This window comes from Euleptes europaea, chromosome 4, assembly GCF_029931775.1.
Source record: "Euleptes europaea isolate rEulEur1 chromosome 4, rEulEur1.hap1, whole genome shotgun sequence".
Classification (NCBI taxonomy): Eukaryota; Metazoa; Chordata; class Lepidosauria; order Squamata; family Sphaerodactylidae; genus Euleptes; species Euleptes europaea.
Window position 1 is genome coordinate 91,359,162 of NC_079315.1, and position 20,250 is coordinate 91,379,411.

At 40.3% G+C, this 20,250-nt stretch overlaps 2 protein-coding genes across 2 annotated transcripts in view; both read left to right on the forward strand.

Moving 5' to 3' along the window:
* Positions 1 to 1,558, forward strand: part of LOC130477037 (betaine--homocysteine S-methyltransferase 1-like) — a 76,596-nt gene extending 75,038 nt beyond the window's left edge. The window contains exon 10 of the mRNA XM_056849028.1: positions 1,546 to 1,558. The gene's annotated coding sequence lies outside the window, so the exon portion shown is untranslated. The remainder of the gene's footprint in view (positions 1 to 1,545) is intronic.
* The window catches only part of JMY (junction mediating and regulatory protein, p53 cofactor), a 52,769-nt gene that overhangs the window by 29,187 nt on the left and 3,332 nt on the right, over positions 1 to 20,250 (forward strand). Inside the window, exons 3-10 of the mRNA XM_056848157.1 lie at positions 878 to 1,028; positions 2,892 to 3,061; positions 8,012 to 8,177; positions 8,898 to 9,085; positions 11,693 to 11,776; positions 13,805 to 13,900; positions 14,656 to 15,190; positions 17,872 to 18,180. Coding sequence (XP_056704135.1) covers positions 878 to 1,028; positions 2,892 to 3,061; positions 8,012 to 8,177; positions 8,898 to 9,085; positions 11,693 to 11,776; positions 13,805 to 13,900; positions 14,656 to 15,190; positions 17,872 to 18,179 — 1,698 coding nt within the window. The 3' untranslated portion in view covers position 18,180. The remainder of the gene's footprint in view (positions 1 to 877; positions 1,029 to 2,891; positions 3,062 to 8,011; positions 8,178 to 8,897; positions 9,086 to 11,692; positions 11,777 to 13,804; positions 13,901 to 14,655; positions 15,191 to 17,871; positions 18,181 to 20,250) is intronic.

Sequence of the window (20,250 nt, forward strand, 5' to 3'; positions counted from 1 at the left end):
TGCTCCCCCCAATTGGCTTTCTTTTTGTAGAGGCGGGGGATGGAACAGCACTTGAGGATATTTTTTACCTGAAAAATAGGCTGGGAGAAAGGAGTAAGTCTCTTCTTTGTGCAACTGGTTTTCTGTTCAAGATTGTCATTGGGATAAATATCCATTCCCGTACCTGAAACTGATGAAAATGTATGACAGTATAGTGGCTAGAAATAAATCATTTAAGAAACAGTTATAGTCTACAGGACTGGTATTATAATAAAAGTGCAGATCAAATAAAACTTAGGGTTGGATCCAAACAAAAGTTTCTGCTGGCGCAAGGAGGTTCACCCATGAAGAATGATTTTCTTGTCTCCTGCCCCTTACGGCAGCCTGAAATGCTCTCGGAAGTGGTATTCCTTGGACAGAGGGGACCTCCTGGAACACAATTTGGGGGAGGCATTTCAGTCTGCTGTTAGAGGGGGAAGATGGGGAAATTGCACTCTATTGGTGGAAATCCTTGGACTCACAGAAATGTCTAGTAAATATCTAGACTGGATCCAACTATAGTGTTGCAGAAACCAGAGATTCTCCCCTTCTTTCTTGATTCTTGAGCTTTCTTTCCAAACTTTGGTTACATATACTATGGCAAAGCACATGACCATCTACCTCTCCCCACTAGTTATATTCATCGCTCTTTTTATCATCTGATGATTTTTATCCTATGTACCTGTTTGCAGTTTTGCCTGTGGTTGGTGATTTCAAAACATTCGGTTTGCTAAATGGCAGGTTTTGCACCTGTAGGTAGAATACTTGGAGAACATTGTGTTTGTGTCTTAAACAAACAAGCTTCTTTGAAGGTATCCTTTAATTTGGTGGTGGACATACCAGATCGCTCTGTTTCCAGATTTCCATAGAGAATGATTACTTAGGACCAAGAAGAATTGAGAGTCTACAAAAAGAAGATGCAGATTGGCAGCGGAAGGCCCACATGGCTGTACTTTCTATTCAAGACCTTACTGTGAAGTACTTTGAAATAACAGCTAAAGCACAGAAAGGTAATAGATTTCTGCAACTTCACATTTTTACAATCAGAGATCTTGTTTATACCTTATTACTGTGCCTCTGATCACTGGCAGTGGTTTATGTAAATTTCTAGAGCCTTCTTCATTCACGAAATACTGACTGTGATATCACCCGTTTGCTTTGAATTGATTTAGCAAAAACTCAATACCTATGCTGAAATAACTAAGTTATGCAACAACAACCAGCATGCAGGCTCAAATTAAAATATTTGGTGTAAAAGATTAACACTCGTAATAATGAACACAAGCTATTTAGGGTTAAAGAAAAATAGTGTTATTGTTACACACAGATGCAATATAAGTGTTGCATTCACACATAAATCACACAAAAATCAACAAACATTACAAGGTCCCAATATAACCATAAAGGCACCATCAACACAAAAAACTCAAGTCCATTCTATTGGTGAAAAATAAAATAAAAATAAAAATGCAGACAGAAAGTCCTGACAAATAGAACTCAGTGGCCGTAGCCAAACAGCAAAACAAGTCCCGCAGTCCAGATGGGCATACAGTCGAAAAAGCCGGGAGGGCACGGAGCCCCTTGCGCTGTGGCAGAAGCAGTAGTACTCACGAATAGATTAGGAACCGGAGCAGGTCCTTCTTTACACATAGAGGCTTCTTGCCCAAGTAAAGTCAGACGGGAAAATTCGCCCATAAAAAATTATAAAGTACAAAAGGAAGACCAACTTGCTGACGAAGCATCGAAACGCCGACCAACCTAGAGGTGGCGTCGGAGTTGGACTTCACGTGTTCTTTTTGTGTTCTTACGGTGACATCTGTTCCCATGGGGTTTTTCGACTTTTCCACCTTCCCCGCATCCGGGAGAACCCCAGTCCCAATGGGTCTCTCCAGCCAGGAGACCCACATTGAAGAGTGCACGAAAGCTTCGGGCGTTCCAGTCCCCGTGCGGCTCCGCCACTTTCCTTTTCCTCCCCGGCGCGGCTTGGCCGCTTCGTGAGTACTACTGCTTCTGCCGCGGTGTGAGGGGCTCCGTGCCCTCCCGGCTTTTTTGACTGTATGTTCATCTGGTCTGCGGGACTTGTTTTGCTGTTTGGCTACGGCCACTGAGTTCTATTTGTCAGGACTTTCTGTCTGCATTTTTATTTTTATTTTATTTTTCACCAATAGAATGGACTTGAGTTTTTTGTGTTGATGGTGCCTTTATGGTTATATTGGGACCTTGTAAAGTTTGTTGATTTTTGTGTGATTTATGTGTGAATCCAACACTTATATTGCATCTATGTGTGACAATAACACTATTTTTCTTTAACCCTAAATAGCTTGTGTTCATTATTACAGAGTGTTAATTTTTTACACCAAATCTTTTAATTTGAGCCTGCATGCTTTGAATTGATAGCAAGTAAAGAAAACAGGCTTTTGGATGGGAGCACCATTACTATACATGTCATCCATACCTGTATCATTTTTGTGTGAACAGCATGAAGCCATCATCAAAACCAAACTGTGTCATGGGACACTACTATCTTCTTATTTGACGTATGTGAGTTAAGTGCCGTCGAGTCACTTCCGACTCATGACGACCCTGTGCATTAGTGTCCTCCAAAATGTCCTATCGTTAACAGCCTTGCTCAGGTCTTGCAAACTATTTTATACCGTCCTGCACCCCCCCAAAAAAGTGGGGAGATAGGACTACTTAGCAAGTTTGTGTTTGTTCTAAGACTGGTACCTGTGTCTGACAGATACTTGTCTGTTTCAAATTTACTATTTGACCAAGTAAGCACATACAAGACTGATCTGAATTAAGCTTTATAATAGAGCATGAAACAATTCCAGGTACAAGGTGATAAACTGGCTGTTTCTTTTTTTTAACAGCTGTGTATGACAGAATGCGAGCAGACCAGAAAAAGTTTGGCAAGGCTGCATGGGCAGCAGCAGTGGAACGGATGGAGAAACTTCAATATGCAGTTTCTAAGGAGACTCTGCAGCTGATGAGAGCGAAAGAAATCAGTTTGGAACAGAAGAAACATGCACTGAAAGAGGAGGTAGTTTGTTAGAGTAATTTAGCTTTTAAAATGAAATAAAAATTATGCCAAATGTACAAAAGCCAAATGAATGTAGTTGAAATCTCAGGTTAATTGTCTACTATAATAATTTTTAAAACTTAAAAGTCAAACATCTCTCTCCCCCACCCCCCCAATATCATACTTTGAAAACCAAGCAATAAATGGTCCAGATCTACTGCCTCAACTTATTGGAGAGGTGTATGTTATATATTAAATAAATTTAATTTTTAATTTAAATGCATTTAATTTTTCACTCTACATAGCTTCTATGACCGTTCACTCTTCTTTGACTTTCTAGTAAAAAGTTGAATGGCATCATAGTGTGAATATTTGGTGCATGCGTTTCTCACTTGAAAAAGAATATAGAAAAATGGTCCTCCCAAACTTGAAATGCATCCTGTGTGAGTGGATGATCATGAAGGCTTCCACAAGGTTTTTATTTGAACAATTCAGTCATGTCTGCACTTTGGACTGAAACTGGTAAATAGTAATGCCCTCTCCCCATGGAATCTTAGGAAGTGTGGAAGGTTCACAGCATCCCTGCCAAGACTAACAGCTCTTTGGATGCTTAGGGGGGAAATCATGGTAGTTAAACAGGTACAAAAAACTGCACATACTTTTAGATATTTGACAGATCTTAATACAGAATTATTGTCACTTTAGAACTGGAAGCAAGAGCTGATTTTTGAGCAGCAAAATAGTATTTTCCACCTGGGCATTTATTTCAGTTCTTTATAATCTGATGGTGCGAATGCATTGGTTGAAATTCTGGGAAGAAAATAATGCAAAGTAGTGCCTGTATACCATCACACATTTTGTCTGCATTCATTTGTCAACAGGGTTCTGTAACAGGAATTTGCTGTACTAGTGCTGGGACTTTCCTCCCAACTCTTAACACTTCTGCCTGTCTTTTTACTTATTACGTACATTCATGACACTGTTTTATAACTGTAACAATACTGCATTTCCACTGAAAGTCTATTTGCTACTAGTATGGATAAATATCAAACATTTGCTGTTTCTTCCAGAGCATCATTTTTAGAGGAAATCACCAGAATGAACTCTAAGCTACAAAGCTGGTTCATTGAAAAATGTGACTTCAATTTCTCTTTTAAATGATTCTAATTTCTGATTATTTTGAGGGGCATTTATCACAGAAGATGTTCGTTCATGCTGGCACCTTGGAGACTAATAAACTTTATCCCAGCATAAACTTTGTGAGTTAGCGGTCAGTTAAGCAGTTTCATTTGAAGTGAAATCTGATTCATGAAAGCTTAGGATAGAATAAAGTATGTTGGTCTTTAAGGAGCTACTGGGCTTCTGTTGTATTTTGCTGCTGGGCACTAACATAGCTTCCCATATGGAATTATCATTCATTTATTAAAAAACATACTTTGTTGTAAACCCTAGTCCTGAATGTATATTCAGTACTTATTGCACTCTTGGTGCATCATTTGTTATAATACATTCACAGCACATTAGAGCATAAGTTATAAGTTATATTTAAAGAACATAAGAAAAGTGGTCCATCTAGTCCAGCATCCTGTCTCACACAGTCACCAGCCAGTTCCTCTGGATGGCTAATGACAAGACCTGGAGACCCAGCGTGGTGTAGTTGTTAAGAGCAGTGGACTCTAATCTGGAGAACCGAGTTTGATTCCCCACTCCTCCACGTGAAGCCTGCTGGGTGATCTTGGGCTAGTCACAGTTCTCTCTGAACATTCTCAGCCTCACCTTCCTCACAAGGTGTCTGTGGGGGGGGAGTGTGATTGTAAGCTCCTTTGAGACTCCTTAAAGGTAGAGAAAAGTGGGGTATAAAAACCAACTCTTCTGCTTTTCAGCATATCACTTTCAGTCTTGTTAACAATTACTCATAACAGGTGAATCAAAATTGCAGACCTTTTGCTCCCTCTCTTGCCTAGTTTGCATTATTTCTTACCAGTCAGTGATGGATCATGTAACCTGCTTTGCCAGGGTAAATGCAAATGCCTGATTCTTTACTTGACTACATTAAAACATTTTTTCTTTGTAGCAGAACCATTTTTTCCTTTGAAGCACTTGTGCATAAATACTTGAAAGATGGGTATTTACAATGGAAAAGGAACAGTGGAAAGGTTTCTTGGAAGCAGACCAGATCCTGTTTTGTAGCTTAGCAGCCAGGTCTTATTTTTTAACAACCAGAAATACTAAATCATTGGGCTCTCATTGTAGTTTTCTGAATATGTTAAAAAATAGTTTGAATATATAGAATGATGTGTTTAGATGGGTTTTTTTTAGGGAAAAGGGGCTTTGGGGAGCACTGGTTGCTGCAACTTACTATCCCAAATTGGCTGCAGTTTCAGAGCCTTTGTATGTTTAGAAACTGGCCTTCTTATCCATTGTAACTGTTTCCACATGTAGCTGCTTAGATTTGCTTCATTTCACTCTCATTGCTATTACGGTTTAAATATTTGTGGCAGCATCACGGTATCACTCTTACTAGGAAGAAGGGCCATTTTTTAAAACAGAATGGCATTGAAGGAATTGCTGATTGAGAATGAAAGAGCCCACTCAGGAACACTATTGCCACACGAATGCTAGATTGTAGTGGGTAAGGGCTATCTGAATGTGTGTCGCTGGGATGTTCCTTTTATGCACCTTTCATATGCTTCCTTCAATGAGAAAAATAAACAAAGAGGGACATTAAACATGGGAGAGAGAGAACAGTTTTTCTCAAAATGCACCCTTCCTGTATCAACTCATCCTTTAAAAATACATTTCTTGCAAGCAAGTTCTTTACTGTAGAAATAGGATTGCTTGACTTTCATATGTTAGTAATTCTTTTGTTACCTCAGATAGTTAGCTATTATTGTCATATTGCAGATTGATAAGGGGTGGGGAGAATTCTCCTTTTCTAAAACTGAGTGATTAGTGGCTTGCCTATGATATTTTAGTTGATTCATGATTGTGGCAAGTTTTAAACTTGGCCTGGGGCTTTTTGGCACCTTCTTAGCTCCTATTGTACACCAGCTGTCTCCTATTTGACGGTCTCTTCTCTATCATATTTAAGCTCAAGTTATCTGCTATATTTCTTGGTCTTCCATATCAATGTATTGGTTTATAGCATCAGTAATAGATGTTTCTACTGATAAAGCTGATGTCATGAATGAATTTTTTGGCCTCTTAATGTCATCGTCAGCAGTTTCATATGTGTTTGTTTTCTCGTGTACTTCCCTTTTATTTAATTATGTTTAAGTATGAAGTATGAATTTTTCTAAATCTAGGCTTTTAAAGAGTGGTACAAGCTGCTTTGACCACAAGTACATATAAGATCATTTTAGAGGGCTAGATTTGGAAAAAGATCTAGGCAAAGTTGACCAACTCAGTGAAATCTGTTCACTGAGAGATCTTGGGAGTTCTATCAGGGTTCCCTCTGCCAAGTGAACTCTAAAGGCATGTGGGTTGGGTGGGTGGAGTAGCCATGTTTTCTTCCTTCTGTATGTGCCCGGCAAAAGGGTGCCTGGTTTCAAGGAAGGGGCTCAAACCTGCATCTGTGTCATTCCCCTCTGTGTGTTTATTCTAAGCTGCCCTCTGGTTATTCACAGGTTGCCTTTACTGTGTGTAGGGGGATGTTGCAGTCTCTTTGTTCTCTCCCTTGTGTTCTGTGTATGGGCAGGAGTAGGCTGATGTCAGAAGGGCAGGGGCATGGCTGTGTGAGCAAGCAGCAGTTAACTCCTGCTGTCGCTGCCTGTCATGTGAAGATCATTGAGATGCTGCTCCATGATTGGTAGTCGGCAACAGGATTGCCATGGTCTCGGGTGCAATTGTTATGCTCTCTGCATCTTGGTGGTAGGGCTTCCTTTCTTTTACATATTTCCTGTGTGCTGAGTGAGCATAAAACACAGTGCACACACTGGTGTCATTTATTTGCCCACATTGGCGGTCTCAGGTTGGGCTTGAAGTGTTCAGAGAGGTTTCAGATGTTCAGTTTAGCAGACTCCAACTTGCTTAGCGAGCATAAGAGCTAACTTTGCATAAACATTTGTCTCGTAAGGTCAGATTTGTATTGCTTCCATCCAATTTTTTTGTTAATATGCTGAAGGATCCCTTTTCCAGTTATCTGCAAATGAAATTGAACATTTCTGTTCCTCGTGGCATTTAGTATGGTGCCGTATTCCTCATAAAATATAGTAATGCCTTGTCCCCATGAACAAGAGCCTACTGTATGTTTAATCGGAAGTAAGTCCTGTTTAGCAAAGGTCTTCCTTCTCCCTGAAATCGTCTCTTTAGTTTTGTTACTTTCCTCGTACGTTCCTTGACATAACTGTGAGAACTTTCTAGTTTTCATGCTTAATTTCTGTTCACTGTCCTTGTCCATCAATTCTTTTCCCCAAGGAAATGGGGAGACTTCAACTGGCTCTTCATAATTGTAGGATTTCTGTCTTTGGAAAGGAAAAAGCTGTTTTTGTTTCAGGGGGAAGCTGTAATCAAAAGTACTAAGGGAAAGAGAACTGATCAAAAATCTGTTCAAGAATGTTGTGGCTCTGGAGAGTGAACAAGAAATACTGAATTATATTGAGAAAGAGAAGGGAAGGAAAATTAAAAAGACAGAAACATCAGTAGTTCTTTGTCAGTCCACTTGTAGACAACTGGGACTGGAGTTGCATTTAAAATGAAGAAAAATCTCCACCTATCAGATCTTTAAAAAGGTGGGGAAGCCGCACAAAATTATGGAATATAATGGACTGATACATATTTCAGGATAAACATCTCGTGGCTCTTGATGAATTTGATGATTCCGAGCAAGGCTCGCATGGTTTTTTTTAATTTCTATGGTGGGATAATTCAGCTCTGAATGATGCATATGAAGCCATGATAACTTTCAGTGTTTCCCACTTTTAGATATGTTCTGGCAGTAACCATCATTGTTCTTTCCCTGGCCCTGTTTAGATGCAGAGTTTACAAGGTGGTACAGAAGCCATTGCACATTTGGACCAACTAGAAGCTGATTATTATGATCTGCAACTTCAGTTATATGAAGTGCAGTTTGAAATCTTGAAGTGTGAAGAACTGCTGCTAACTGCTCAACTTGAAAGTATCAAACGACTTATTTCAGGTGACATATACTCATTTACATCTGTATTTTTAACAAACTGTCACACTGCAACTTGGGTAATGAGATTACTTTAGGTTTTTGCATATTCCCCACACCAGCAATAGCTGGTCTTAATTATTTTGCTTCTTTCATCTGAAGCATTAGAGTTTGCCAGAGTTTGAGATTCTGGTGGATGAAGTGGATTTTTACTTGAATTCTAAGCAAGGTTAATTTCAGGATGCTCACCGTCCATATTTAAGTGGGAAGCAGTTCTTCTGTAGCATTGACCTCGGTTACTTCCAGCCTGATTCATCTTATTTGCTTCTGCTTGTTGTTTCAGCCGAGCTTCGGGTGGACCTTGCTTGTTACTAGATCAGTGTTAGTGCGAGGATGTTCCTTTCCTGGGCAGGGCTAGGTACCCTTCAGGCCCCTTGCAGATCTATCCAATACATTTCCCCCCTGTTTTTCCTGTTCTGTCATTCTGTTTTTTGTTTTATATATATATTTATTAAAGATATTTTTCTGGTACACAATATGGGCAAGGGGATGGAGGGAGTTTAACCATAGGAAAAAATGAGAAATAATAAAAAAAATAGAAAGACGTTATGATAGTAATCAGTTGTTTTTCTTTGAGATGTCATTTTTTCCACAACTGAATGTTTCTCCAGATCTTACCCTAAGACTGCTTGAGTATATGTATGTGTGTTTAATATAATTAAAATTGTTAGTATTTTCTAACAGAGAAAAGAGACGAAGTAGTATATTACGATACATATGAGAGTATGGAGGCCATGCTTGAAAAGGAGGATATGGCAACATCTATACACTTGCAAAGAGAAGAATTGCAGAAATTGCAGCAGAAGGTCCGGCAGCTAGAAGCACGACGTGGGAGAATTTCAGCCAAGAAAGCCTACCTCAGAAACAAAAAGGTAAAGCAACTCTTATTTATTTATTTATTTATTTATATTTATATATATATATTGAGGTTTCCCACAGCCGAAGCTTCCAATCATATTTCTATAGAAACAGGAAAATCCAAACAATATTTACAGCTTGGATCCCTTGAAACGCTTCTACAGACAGAACAAGTTTTGCCTATGGAGTACAACTTTATTACCTTCTCCCTCCTGTTACAGCTCCAAATGCCCCACAAAGAGCAGCATTTCAGGGAACATTTTTGGCTGCGACAGAAAGGGGATAAGGCAAGAAAGTCATGCTTCATGGACAGATACCATTCCATCCAGGAAAACCCACCGGTGGGGCCAAGCCATTAAGTGAAGAAAACACGGAATTCAACATATTGAGAAAAGAGAGAAGATGGGAGAAAGTACGTGGTAACAACAAGAAGGAATTCCATCCCAACCATAAGGCTTGTTAGTACTCACCAGATGATTCTCTCCCATCCCAATATGAATCTCCTTCTGGCCATTAGAGCAGGCCTTCAAGGCTGGAACTGTGTCAGGAAATGTCAAACAGCCTGACTGGAAGACCAGTTGTTTGGGCTGCCAAGGATGAGGAGACACTGGCAGGGGGGCAGAACCTGCGTGGGTGAGCTTCACATTTAAAAGGAACAAGGAGCAGATGGCGGTGGGAGGGGGGTGGGCAGAGACAATAGCAAGAGATCCTCTGGAGCCTGCACGTGGCCAGGAGAGAAGAGAAACACCTGGGACGAGTGGAGCAGGGCCGTGGAGTACTACAAGAGGGCTGGGGGCGGAAGTGGCGACAATGGAGGGGTTAAAGGGGGCAGGGCCAGAATGCACAGTGTGCGTGTGTGAGTTCTTAGCCAGTGTGACCTCATTTCACCCCTGGAGGTGGAGGTAGCAGGAGCCGGCTGTAGAATCCGGCCCCGACCATGCGGAGCAGGAGTGCAGCTGGACGGCTACACCAGGTGGGCAAGTGTGCCACCGGTTGGATGCCTGCCTGCTTGCCTGCACCAGGGGGGTCATCTGGGGCAGCTGCCTGCTTGGGGCTTGGTTCGCTAATTTTAAAGTTGATAATTTTGTATGGCCCGCGAATGATGTTATAAATATCTAAATGGCCCTTTGCGGAAAAAAGGTTCCCTACCCCTGATTTACAGGTTAGTCTCAAGGAATAGATCAGCAGCTCAGGTCTCCAGGCAGACAAAGGAGAAACGTGGCTGAGGCACATAAATTTAAATCAGTTATGGCATTAGAGAGTAGTTAGGATTTTCTTTAATGCTTTCAGACGCAAACAGGCTATTACTGATTAGCCACTAGGTGGGATCCTCTCATACATACTCAGAATTCCACCCACACCAGCCTGCCCTTTCCCAAGAGTTAGACAAAATGGTGCATAGACAGGCGTAATAAATGGGGTACTCTATGCTGTCCCAGCAGTAGAGCTCAACCACTCTTCCACACTACTAGGCAGAGCTACCCTTCACTCTGTCTGCTCTTTTTCCTGAGCCAAACCTGAGCTGTCTCTCGTCCTCTGTCTCAGGCAGAACCCTTCCATACACCATTCCATCCCCCTCCTGAAAGGAGATTGGAAATTGGAACAGCATGCCTATGGGCTCTTCTGAGTGGCTGTTTTTCCCTTCAAGGGCAGGACAGCCTCCTGTCCGTCACAGGGGGATCCTACCCCTATCCTACCACTCCACTGAGCAAAGTTTTTTAAATCTTAAATTAATATATCAAAATATTTATACCCCACATTCCCTTTTGGTTCAGCTTGGAAGCCTTCTTCCAACCTAAAGAGAAAAGAGCCACTTAAGTTGGGGGAAAGCTACTTGGAGGATAGTTGAATCTGCCCAAATATATTTACTGTTATTTGTCAACAGCCATTCCAATTTCTGCTGGTTTACATAACCCCTTAAATTAGGGAAAGAGAATCTAAGGATTTCCCCCCCTTTGATGGGACACTCGAACCAATATTGGATTATGTCTTCCAAACATAATTATGACATGTTTTTTCTCTGATTTCATTATATTTAATACAACAGAAACAGGATTTTAAATTAGATGAAAAAATACTAAGGTTATTATAGGTTGGTCCCAATAGTACCCTTCTGTGTTGCAAAATGCATACATTTAAGTGTAAAATGTACAAAAATGTGTCTGAAATTAGTCATTAGTGCAAATATGCATAAAAATGCTTGTGCAAAATGATAGCATGAATAGATTGTATAGAGCTGCATAAACAAATGTTAAAATTCCTCTGCATTTCTGCAGTAATTATGTATACAATTTATTTTTTTCTGCTTATAAAGCCATAATAGTTTATTTATGTGTTCTTAGACATGCTGTTTATTTAGTGAAAGGGAAGTCTCGTTCATCTGTGTTCTCTTAGAATATTCTATAGCTCTCCTCACTTAGAATTATGTTGTATTATAAGCTTTGTAATAAATGGAAAATGCCTAGTAAAGCATTAAAATATTTAACACAGTTTATGTTAATTTCACGATATAAATTCATTTGTTTAATTTATCAATTTCTGCCTCTTTGATCTAGGATTATTAAATCCTTTTTGAATTAATCTTGGCTTTATATTTCATACATAATCCTTTGTCTTTACAGGAGATCTGCATTGCAAAACATAACGAAAAATCCCTACAGCACCTTCAAAGTGAGGAGGAGTCAAGTGCACATCCTGGGAAGTTTGTGAGTTTGGTCTGTTAAAATTAAAAGGGAGCCTCCAGTTAATTATTTCCGTCCCTCTTCCAGGTCTAGCCTGAGCTTTCCTGCTGAGCTAAGGAATTAAGAGTACCCATCCGCCAATTGTGTTGTGTCATGTGCTGAGCAGTGTAGCAATAGCAGGTTAAATGATCAACTGTTGACTGAGATACTGTTTTGTTACTTTAATTTTTAGTTTCAGTAATTTTACTGTCATTCTCTTGTGCTCCCTGTCAGTCTTAGACTAAATGCCCCCCTCCAGATTTCTGGGTACTATCACTTACCTAGGTTAGAATCCCCATTTTCCCTGTAAACATGCATTGAAAAAGTGGACACATTTGAAAATATAAGCAACTTCCCAAGGCACTGAACATGTGTGTGGACTTTGGCACCCCAGGTGGTTGCTTAATTTACATCTGTCATTTAGTTGATGGAAATTAATTGTTTTGCGCACCAGTTTAAGCGTAAATGGGTTAGATTCGAAGGATTGCAAGTAGAGCTCTGTTTAAAGAACTGACCTTCCCTGCCATTTCCTCTCCAGTGCAAGCCCTTGTATTACTTGAAAAGCAGCTCTTAGGGTTTGAGGGTCCCTCAAGAGCAAATGCCTGTAAGCAACCAAATATGGACAGAAAGCTGATGTTTCTGCTGATTCTTCTGATCCCCAGAAAAATCATTCCTGAGGTCAGTAGACCTGTGCAGAGGAATAACTATTTCGGAGGAGAGGGAAAGGATGAAATCCTCCCTTTTGTGTCTTCTGCAAGCACAACTCCTCTGATGGGAGAGAAAGGAGGGGCAACGTCATTCCCTTCTCACTCCTCACTGCAGTGCCCCAGCCTGCAGAGTTATTCCTCTGCCTGGATCCTGTGACCCCAGGAATGAGCATACTCTGTGTTGGAAGGGTTGTTGTAATGGAGAGGAATGCAGGAACACTTTTTGCGCCTTCTATGCACACACGGTCAATGTAGGATGAAAGGTGGGTGTACTGCAGTGGAAAAAGAAATCAGTGAAAATTGTGTGAGCAGAGATGCCCTTGTACTTGTGAAAGAGAGACTGTTGATCTAACACACTGTCTGAAAAGTTGCACAATAATCTAATACAGTCAAAACAATTATAATTTTGGTAAGTCAGTCTTCAGTGGTCTGGATTTTCGTATTGGTTTTTAAAGAAGAATCTTATTGACTGCCTGTACAAAGCCTCATATTAAAATGGAGAAAGTACTGTTATCACATAAATATGCTGTTTTTTTCCAATCAAGTAGTAATGTTTTAGACATTCATTACTGTTTTGATTGATTCATCTAACTAAATGTGAAATGAAATGCAAATTGATCAATAAGAAAAGAAAAAGGTGGAGGATTGATGTTGAACAGCATGTTTTTGATGCTGTTTTGAAAATTCTAATTAGAATTTTAAAATGAAACAAATTTACTTACTGGTAAAATTAATCTTACTAATCCCAGGAATAGTTTAAACGTGCATGAAGCACAATTCTGTTAAAGAGGATGGGTTGGATCCAGCCAGCTTTCCCTCAGCCTTACCCAATTCTCCTTCTCGCACTAGACCCCAACCCACATGGCTTTTGTCCATGCAGGTCCATGCATGATCCCCAGCAATATCCTGTTTGGGTGGTCAGAGGGGACCCTGATTCCTTTTTTGCCAGCAGAAAAGCTGGTTGTATTTGGCAGATTTCTTTCTGTGTTTGACATGTTCATTGCAGCTTTTATTCTTAGAGCTGATCTGAGTGTTCATCTTGTAGATGTTAATAGTCGTGCTGTAGAAAGTATTTTTTGGGGAAAGAATCCTGCTGTTCTTTCTTGTAGTCCTTTCCTCTCCAGTGATCTGGCTCTTTCTCCTGCCTTTTCAAAGGCAGAGGGTAAGCTTAGCTTGTGCTTCGTTGAGCCAAGGGGAACAGTGCAGTACTGTGGGAAAAGAATTCTATCCACATTTCACAATCCTGCTCTGCTCTTCTAGCTTCAGTATTTGGTTTACATTTTTTTAAAAAAAAATTTGTTCTCAGAAGAGAGAGCGATTGCAAGATGAGGAAGAAAGAAAAAGCTCATGGGTTAGTCAAGAGCGGCAGAAAACACTGGATAGACTTCGAACATTTAAGCAGGTAACTATAAGAAGGTGGACATTATTTTATGCTTGTGCTCCAATAAATGTACAATAATAGTGCATTAGCATGTTGCTGCTACGCAATCTGTGAAGCAAACCTTATCACTAATTAATAAAAGAGTTTTTACTGATGGAACTGTAAAGGGATGTGTTTAGGTTTTTAGTTATGGCAGTTAATCCTGCATGTAGCCCCCGAGGCAGCATTGCCTCCATTGCTTTCCTAAAGGGACAAAGAAAAATCTCAGATTTTGTATTCTAGCCTCTGGGGTTTCTTCAGATAATCTTAGATACGTAAGGGCACTATTAAGGCTCAGGTTCCCACATTCATTACATATTTCAGTTCCCAGTTTATCTGACAGTTTTGCTGGGGTAAATCATGAATGTGAGCTTTTGCAGACAGTTTTAGCAAGTCTCTTTGTCATGCAAGTTATATTAGTTCCGCAGAAATACAAAGTGCATGTCAGAGCCTTTAAACTTTAATGGTTCCTGAGGTATACACTTATTTTGCTTTTTCCTCTGGAGAAGTTCATTATTTGAAGGTTTCCAGTTTGAGAAGAAATTGATCCAATGTTTATCTCCGTATGCCTGTGCCTATAGTCCTCTCAGATAGACCTCCTGGTATTTTTAGATGTAGTATAATATTGAACTGCTTTCCTATGGAAGCTTTACGGAGCAAAACATTAAAATGAAATGTGTAGTTGCAAAAGTACATTGTATACTCGCCTAATTTTTAATTTGTACCTTTCCCCTAAGCGTTATCCTGGTCAGGTAATACTCAAATCAACCAGACTCCGACTGGCTCACTCAAGAAGAAAAAGTACAGCCAGTTCAATATCTTGTGCTGATCATCCCCTGTCTTTACCAGTAACTACCCAGACTGATGAGAGACCCCAAGAAGTGGGGCTAGAAAAAGTAATCCAACCTTTACAAATGCACGAGCCCACGAATTTAGGAGAATTTCAAAATGCCTCTTTACCTTCCTGTGGCGTTACCTCTGACTTTTCTCAAACTACATCTCTTCCGGCTGAACTTCACCCAGATGTAGTCAGCGAGGCACCACTTCCTCCTCCGCTGCCGCCACCACCGCCACCACCTTTGCCCACCAAGGAACAATCTACTCAATGCTCTGAAAAAAGTAGTAGCCCCATTAAACAAGACAGCATGGAAAAGCCAACCCTATTGAGCACTATTGCACCATCAGCTCATTTCTTTGATAGCAGCCAGTTAGTCAGTGCCAAGAAAAAGCTAAAGAAGACCAGTGATTTAGAAGGACTTCAGAGGAGAAGAGGTAGTTCTTATTTTTTTAATTTGTTTGTTGAATGTAGTTCTACTGAATATGATTAATTGAAAAAACAACAGTGATTGGTTTGTTCCTATGCTGATGATGATTTTGAGTAATAACTGTAAAAATAATGGCCAGGAGTTTAGATACTAGAACTAGATACTAGTTCCACACACTAAGGAGAGTTGAGGACTTGTATGTCTTGATCAGCAGTTCCACAGCATTTTGTAGTACGACGTAGAAGACTTCTGATTAAAACAAAAAGCAAAACAAAATATCCCACTGGGCATGCTGAAGTCCTTGGCACACCTAAAATAGCTCTTCGGATGTTGGCCAGTGGAATTAATCAACATTCTGGGAATTTGTATTATGGCATTTGAATATTTTGTTAATTTAGATACCTCTGAGGCCATGTTAAGAAGAACAAATGGGGGGGGCCCCATGAGACTTTGTGGGGCGGCAACTTGTTGAGTCCAATGCAACTCCAGGCCTCGCCACTCACCTTTGAGTCCAGTTGCAGCAGTGTTGGTGTCTGGGAGCTGCTCCGAGCCCGGAATGGTTCCCAGAGTCCTCCATCACTGCGGCTGGGCCTGGAGTAATTCCCAGACTCCTCTGCTGCCAGTTTTGCAGAACCAAGGTAAGTTCATTGTCTGTGTATGCACAGACAACGATCTTTTATTTGGGGGGGGTTTAAATCCCCCAGTGTATGGACTAGATGACCCTGGTGGTCCCTTCCAACTCTATGATTCTAAGATTTCAATTTTTTCTGCAAACCTGGGGAGTTGCCCAAGTTTGCAGGAAAATTTGTTTAGTGTCAGTGTGGCTCCGATCCACGGATTTAGACATCCACAGATGAGGGCCACACTTCACCATTAGATGTATGGATATTGTTATTGAGAATCCATGTACTGTAGATAAGTACATGGAGAACAAGCTGGAGAAATGCATCTAGTTCTTCTACCTTGGTGTGTGTTACCTTTCGTTTTTAAAGTGTTACTAGTTGACTAGAGATTAGCATTCTGAGAACCCCAGATTTTTTTAAAACAATGTTTCTAGACCTTGTGGCTATGAGGATGGATTTGAAATGTGAACAGTGTTTGAACAACACTTCTTGAAAAGTCATGAGGGAGGGGGGAAGTCTATCAGGATTTACACTTGTTTCTAAAGTTTGGGCTTTAATACTCGGGCAGCTCATTCCTCTGCCTTTTGGCGGACGGGGACGGTGTAGCCGAGGCATCACTGCGGCACCTCCAAAGAGGTTCCCCAGCCACTGAAAGGCAAATAAAAAGCCTTTTTTAAGTTGAAAAATAAAAAATGGGGAATTTTGCCCCATTGAGAACAGGGAGGCTACACCAGGAAAAACGTTGCCCAGCAACGCTCTTGATTGGAGGGGATGTTCCCGGCCTGGAGGTGCTGTGGAAGCTGACTAATGTTAGCTCCGCCCCTGGAAATGCCCCCACACACGCACCAGCACTACATGCCTCTTCCGAGATTTAGGTCCCAGAGAGACTGCACTGCCAGGAACTGCCCTCACCGCCAGCATAAGTGCCTCTTATGGAATAAGAGGGACTTATCATGGAATAAGAGGCTCTTATGCTGGCAGTGGGGTGACTTCACCTCCTGAGTCCAATCGAGGCTCAGGAATGAGCTCTAAATATTTCCTTACTGTTAAAGTGCTGTGGATTTAATGCAAAGATTGCCATTCCACTTGTGGAAGGATTATTTTACTCCTCATGCAAGAACATTGTGCAATAAAGTGAAATTAATCCAATGATTTAATTTGTACAATTATTTATTAAATATGCAAAAGAAAAAGCATCTTGTTTGTTCACGAAGTTGAGTAACAGTTTACCCTGTTGCTCATGGGGAGGCATAAGTGGGAGGGGCCATGGCCTCCTAAAATACTTAACTCTCTCAGAGAATATTAAGAAGAAGCTCATTCACATTAAAAAAGCACTATGTTAACATAGGAAGTTGAGATATTTACCAGGAAGAGTGTCAGATGAAAAGAAAACAGCCTTCACCTGAATTTTTGAATTGTTTTTCATCTTCCTCCTCCTGGGTGACTGTTCCATACATCAAGTTGTAGATTTGCTGCTAGAATTTTAGAGATATACAAATGAAGTTGTGTAATACTTGACAGTTTTTATTTGCGCCTGGCACATTGGAATGGTTACCTTACATTACAAAGTCTGCACGCTCATAGCTGTGCTTGGTTTTTGGTGAGCAACAAATATGATAGTGTACACATTGTATAGAGGAAGGCACTGGCAAACCACCTCTGTTAGTCTCTTGCCATGAAAACCCCAAAAAGGGGTCACCATAAGTCGGCTGCGACTTGAAGGCACTCCACACACACACACACACACACACACACACACACACACACACACACACACACACACACACACATTGTATAGCTGGTTTATTTAGTGAGAAGTGCAAATATATGCTTAGAAGAAATAATTTAAAGGCTAAAACTTGCAAGGTATAATAGATTATGATGGGGAACTCAAAGATATCCCCTCCTATGGTAAAAATACGTGCCCCCCCCCCCCCGGTAGTTTCTAGAAAGTGATGCTTTTTCTAGGGCATTCTTAATAAATAATTTCTGTAACATCGAGTATAAAAAAATTGAAGATACAATATGTTGAAATACCCTAAATAAGCCCTCTGATTTACTGCAGTGAGTTCACCGATGGATGAGGTATTGGCTTCTTTGAAGCGTGGAAGCTTCCACCTGAGGAAGGTTGAGCAGAGAAACCTTCCTCCTTTCCCAGATGAAGACGACAGCAATAACATCCTAGCACAGATAAGAAAAGGAGTGAAACTGAAGAAAGTGCAAAAGGACCTGATGAGAGAGTCATTCACAATTCTGCCTGACGATGACCCTTTGACACGCAGCATCCATGAAGCACTACGGCGGATTAAGGAGGCATCACCAGAGTCTGAAGATGAGGAGGAAAATCTTCCTTGCACGGACTGGGAAAATTAAGGTGTAATGTTCCTACTTTTCATACAGATTTGGTTTCCCCAAGCTAGTAGCCGCCTTGGTAGGAATATGCATAAGATGTCCTGTTTATATGCTGTGAGAGAAAGAACATGTGTAGCTTAAGACCCACATTGCAAAATTCATGCATGTATGCGCAAAATAAAAGGAATATTTTATCTGGGATGTTTATAGTTAATAGCATTAGATTGAAATACACAATGACTATACTCAAAGTAACTATTAGAAATAAAAGGGGGTTATTATTTCCAAGCTCAAGCAACCTGTTATTTGTCATATGAAATATGTTATTTGTCAGTACTATATAGGAGAACACGTGAATGCATGAATCAGACCCTTGGTCCATCAAAGTCAGTGTTGTCTACTCAGACCAGCAGTGGCTCTCCAGGGTCTCATGCAGAGGTCTTTCACATCACCTACTTGCCTGATCCCTTTAACTGGAGATGCCAGGGATTGAACCTGGGACTTCAGCATAGATAGAAACCTTCCAGGCACCAGGACTGGAAAAAGAAATGAATGCATCACTGAAATGCATATTTGAAAAAACTTGTATGGGTACTACGTGCAGCTAACTTTGTTGAAAGTTATGCCTGCCTCACTTCTTGCTCCTGAAAGACTCAGGCATGCCCTGACAGTAGGGATGCCTCGGTTGTTTCCACCTGAGGGTCATCAAGATGTGACAGGAATACGTAAAGATCTTAATTCATTCTGCTCTGGAGATCTGTGAGCACTCAGATGTGTGCACTAATCTGTTGTGTGAACAGGATCCTTGAGGAGTAAAAAGGCAGTAGATGTACATAAAAATGTGCTTTTTCCCTGCAGGGAGCTTGCAATCCTAAGCAGAGTTATACCCTTCTAAGCCTGCTGACCTCTAAGGACTTACAAGGGTATAATGGTTTAGAATTGCACTATTATTCCAGTGTTCTAACTGAAGAAGAGAGATAGGAGGATGCACTTGATTATTGCGTAGTTGATACAAAACATCTGAACTGCAATTAAATTATAAGGAATTTGGGAATATATATTAGCACTTCTTTGACTAGAAACTCTAGGAAATATATTTTTTACATTTCTAAAAATCTACAGCTGTTGCAAGTGCAGAACTGTGCTTTCCCTCTCACCCTCATCTAGTTTTTATGGGGAACAGATGACAGTATTCTTGTAGCTTTAAAACTTATTCAAAAATAATTTCTTCCAGACAGTACATGTTACTGTTTCTTGTTTAAAACCTTTGTCCTGCTAGAGGATGCATTTTCATCATGCTGAAAGTTTTTCTGGAAGGGGATCTTAGTAAGCAAACCTTGAGTATCTGTGATGAGGAACAGACTTTGGGAAAGACCGTGATTGTGGCTGGGTAAAGCCTTAGTAAAAAAATGTGTGAAAGTTTTAATCTGATTTTAGAGTTGCAGGTTGAAACATATGTCATATTAATCAAATGTAAGATTTGTTCTTATCATAGTTGTTATCAATTTGACAGAGATGACCCCACTTAATTAATATATGAATTAGCATGCCAGTAACTAATTGCAAGTAAATTTAATTAAAATGAAGGTCACATCCAATATCTGCAAGGCAAGTGTTCCAGTAAGGGGAAATTAATTTAATACTGTAGCCCATTTAAAGTATGAAATTATTAATTTACTCTGTAAAACAAGCTGTAGCGCTAAATACTTACAAAGGAAAATAGTTAAAAATTAAAACTACCCGTGTTTTCCAAAGCGGTAGGTCCTTGTGCACACCTGCCAGACAGCCATTTCAAGATATTTTTTCTCACCAAGCAACCCTTCCCCCCTGTTAGCTCCTAGGGTTTTCATGGGTACATGAAAAAAATAACATGCAGTTTCCTGGCACATAAAGTAAATCAGTATCATATTGCAGATAAGAGATAGTGACCTGCCTAACGCTATCTTGTGAGTTCATAGATTTGAATGAGGATCTTCACAAATCACACAAAGCAGCTATAGTAGAACAGCTTACTAGTGTCCCACAGTTGTAAGCAACAGCTAAGTGTTTTGCTAACTGCAAAAATGATTCAAAACTTATTTTTCATCAAGGA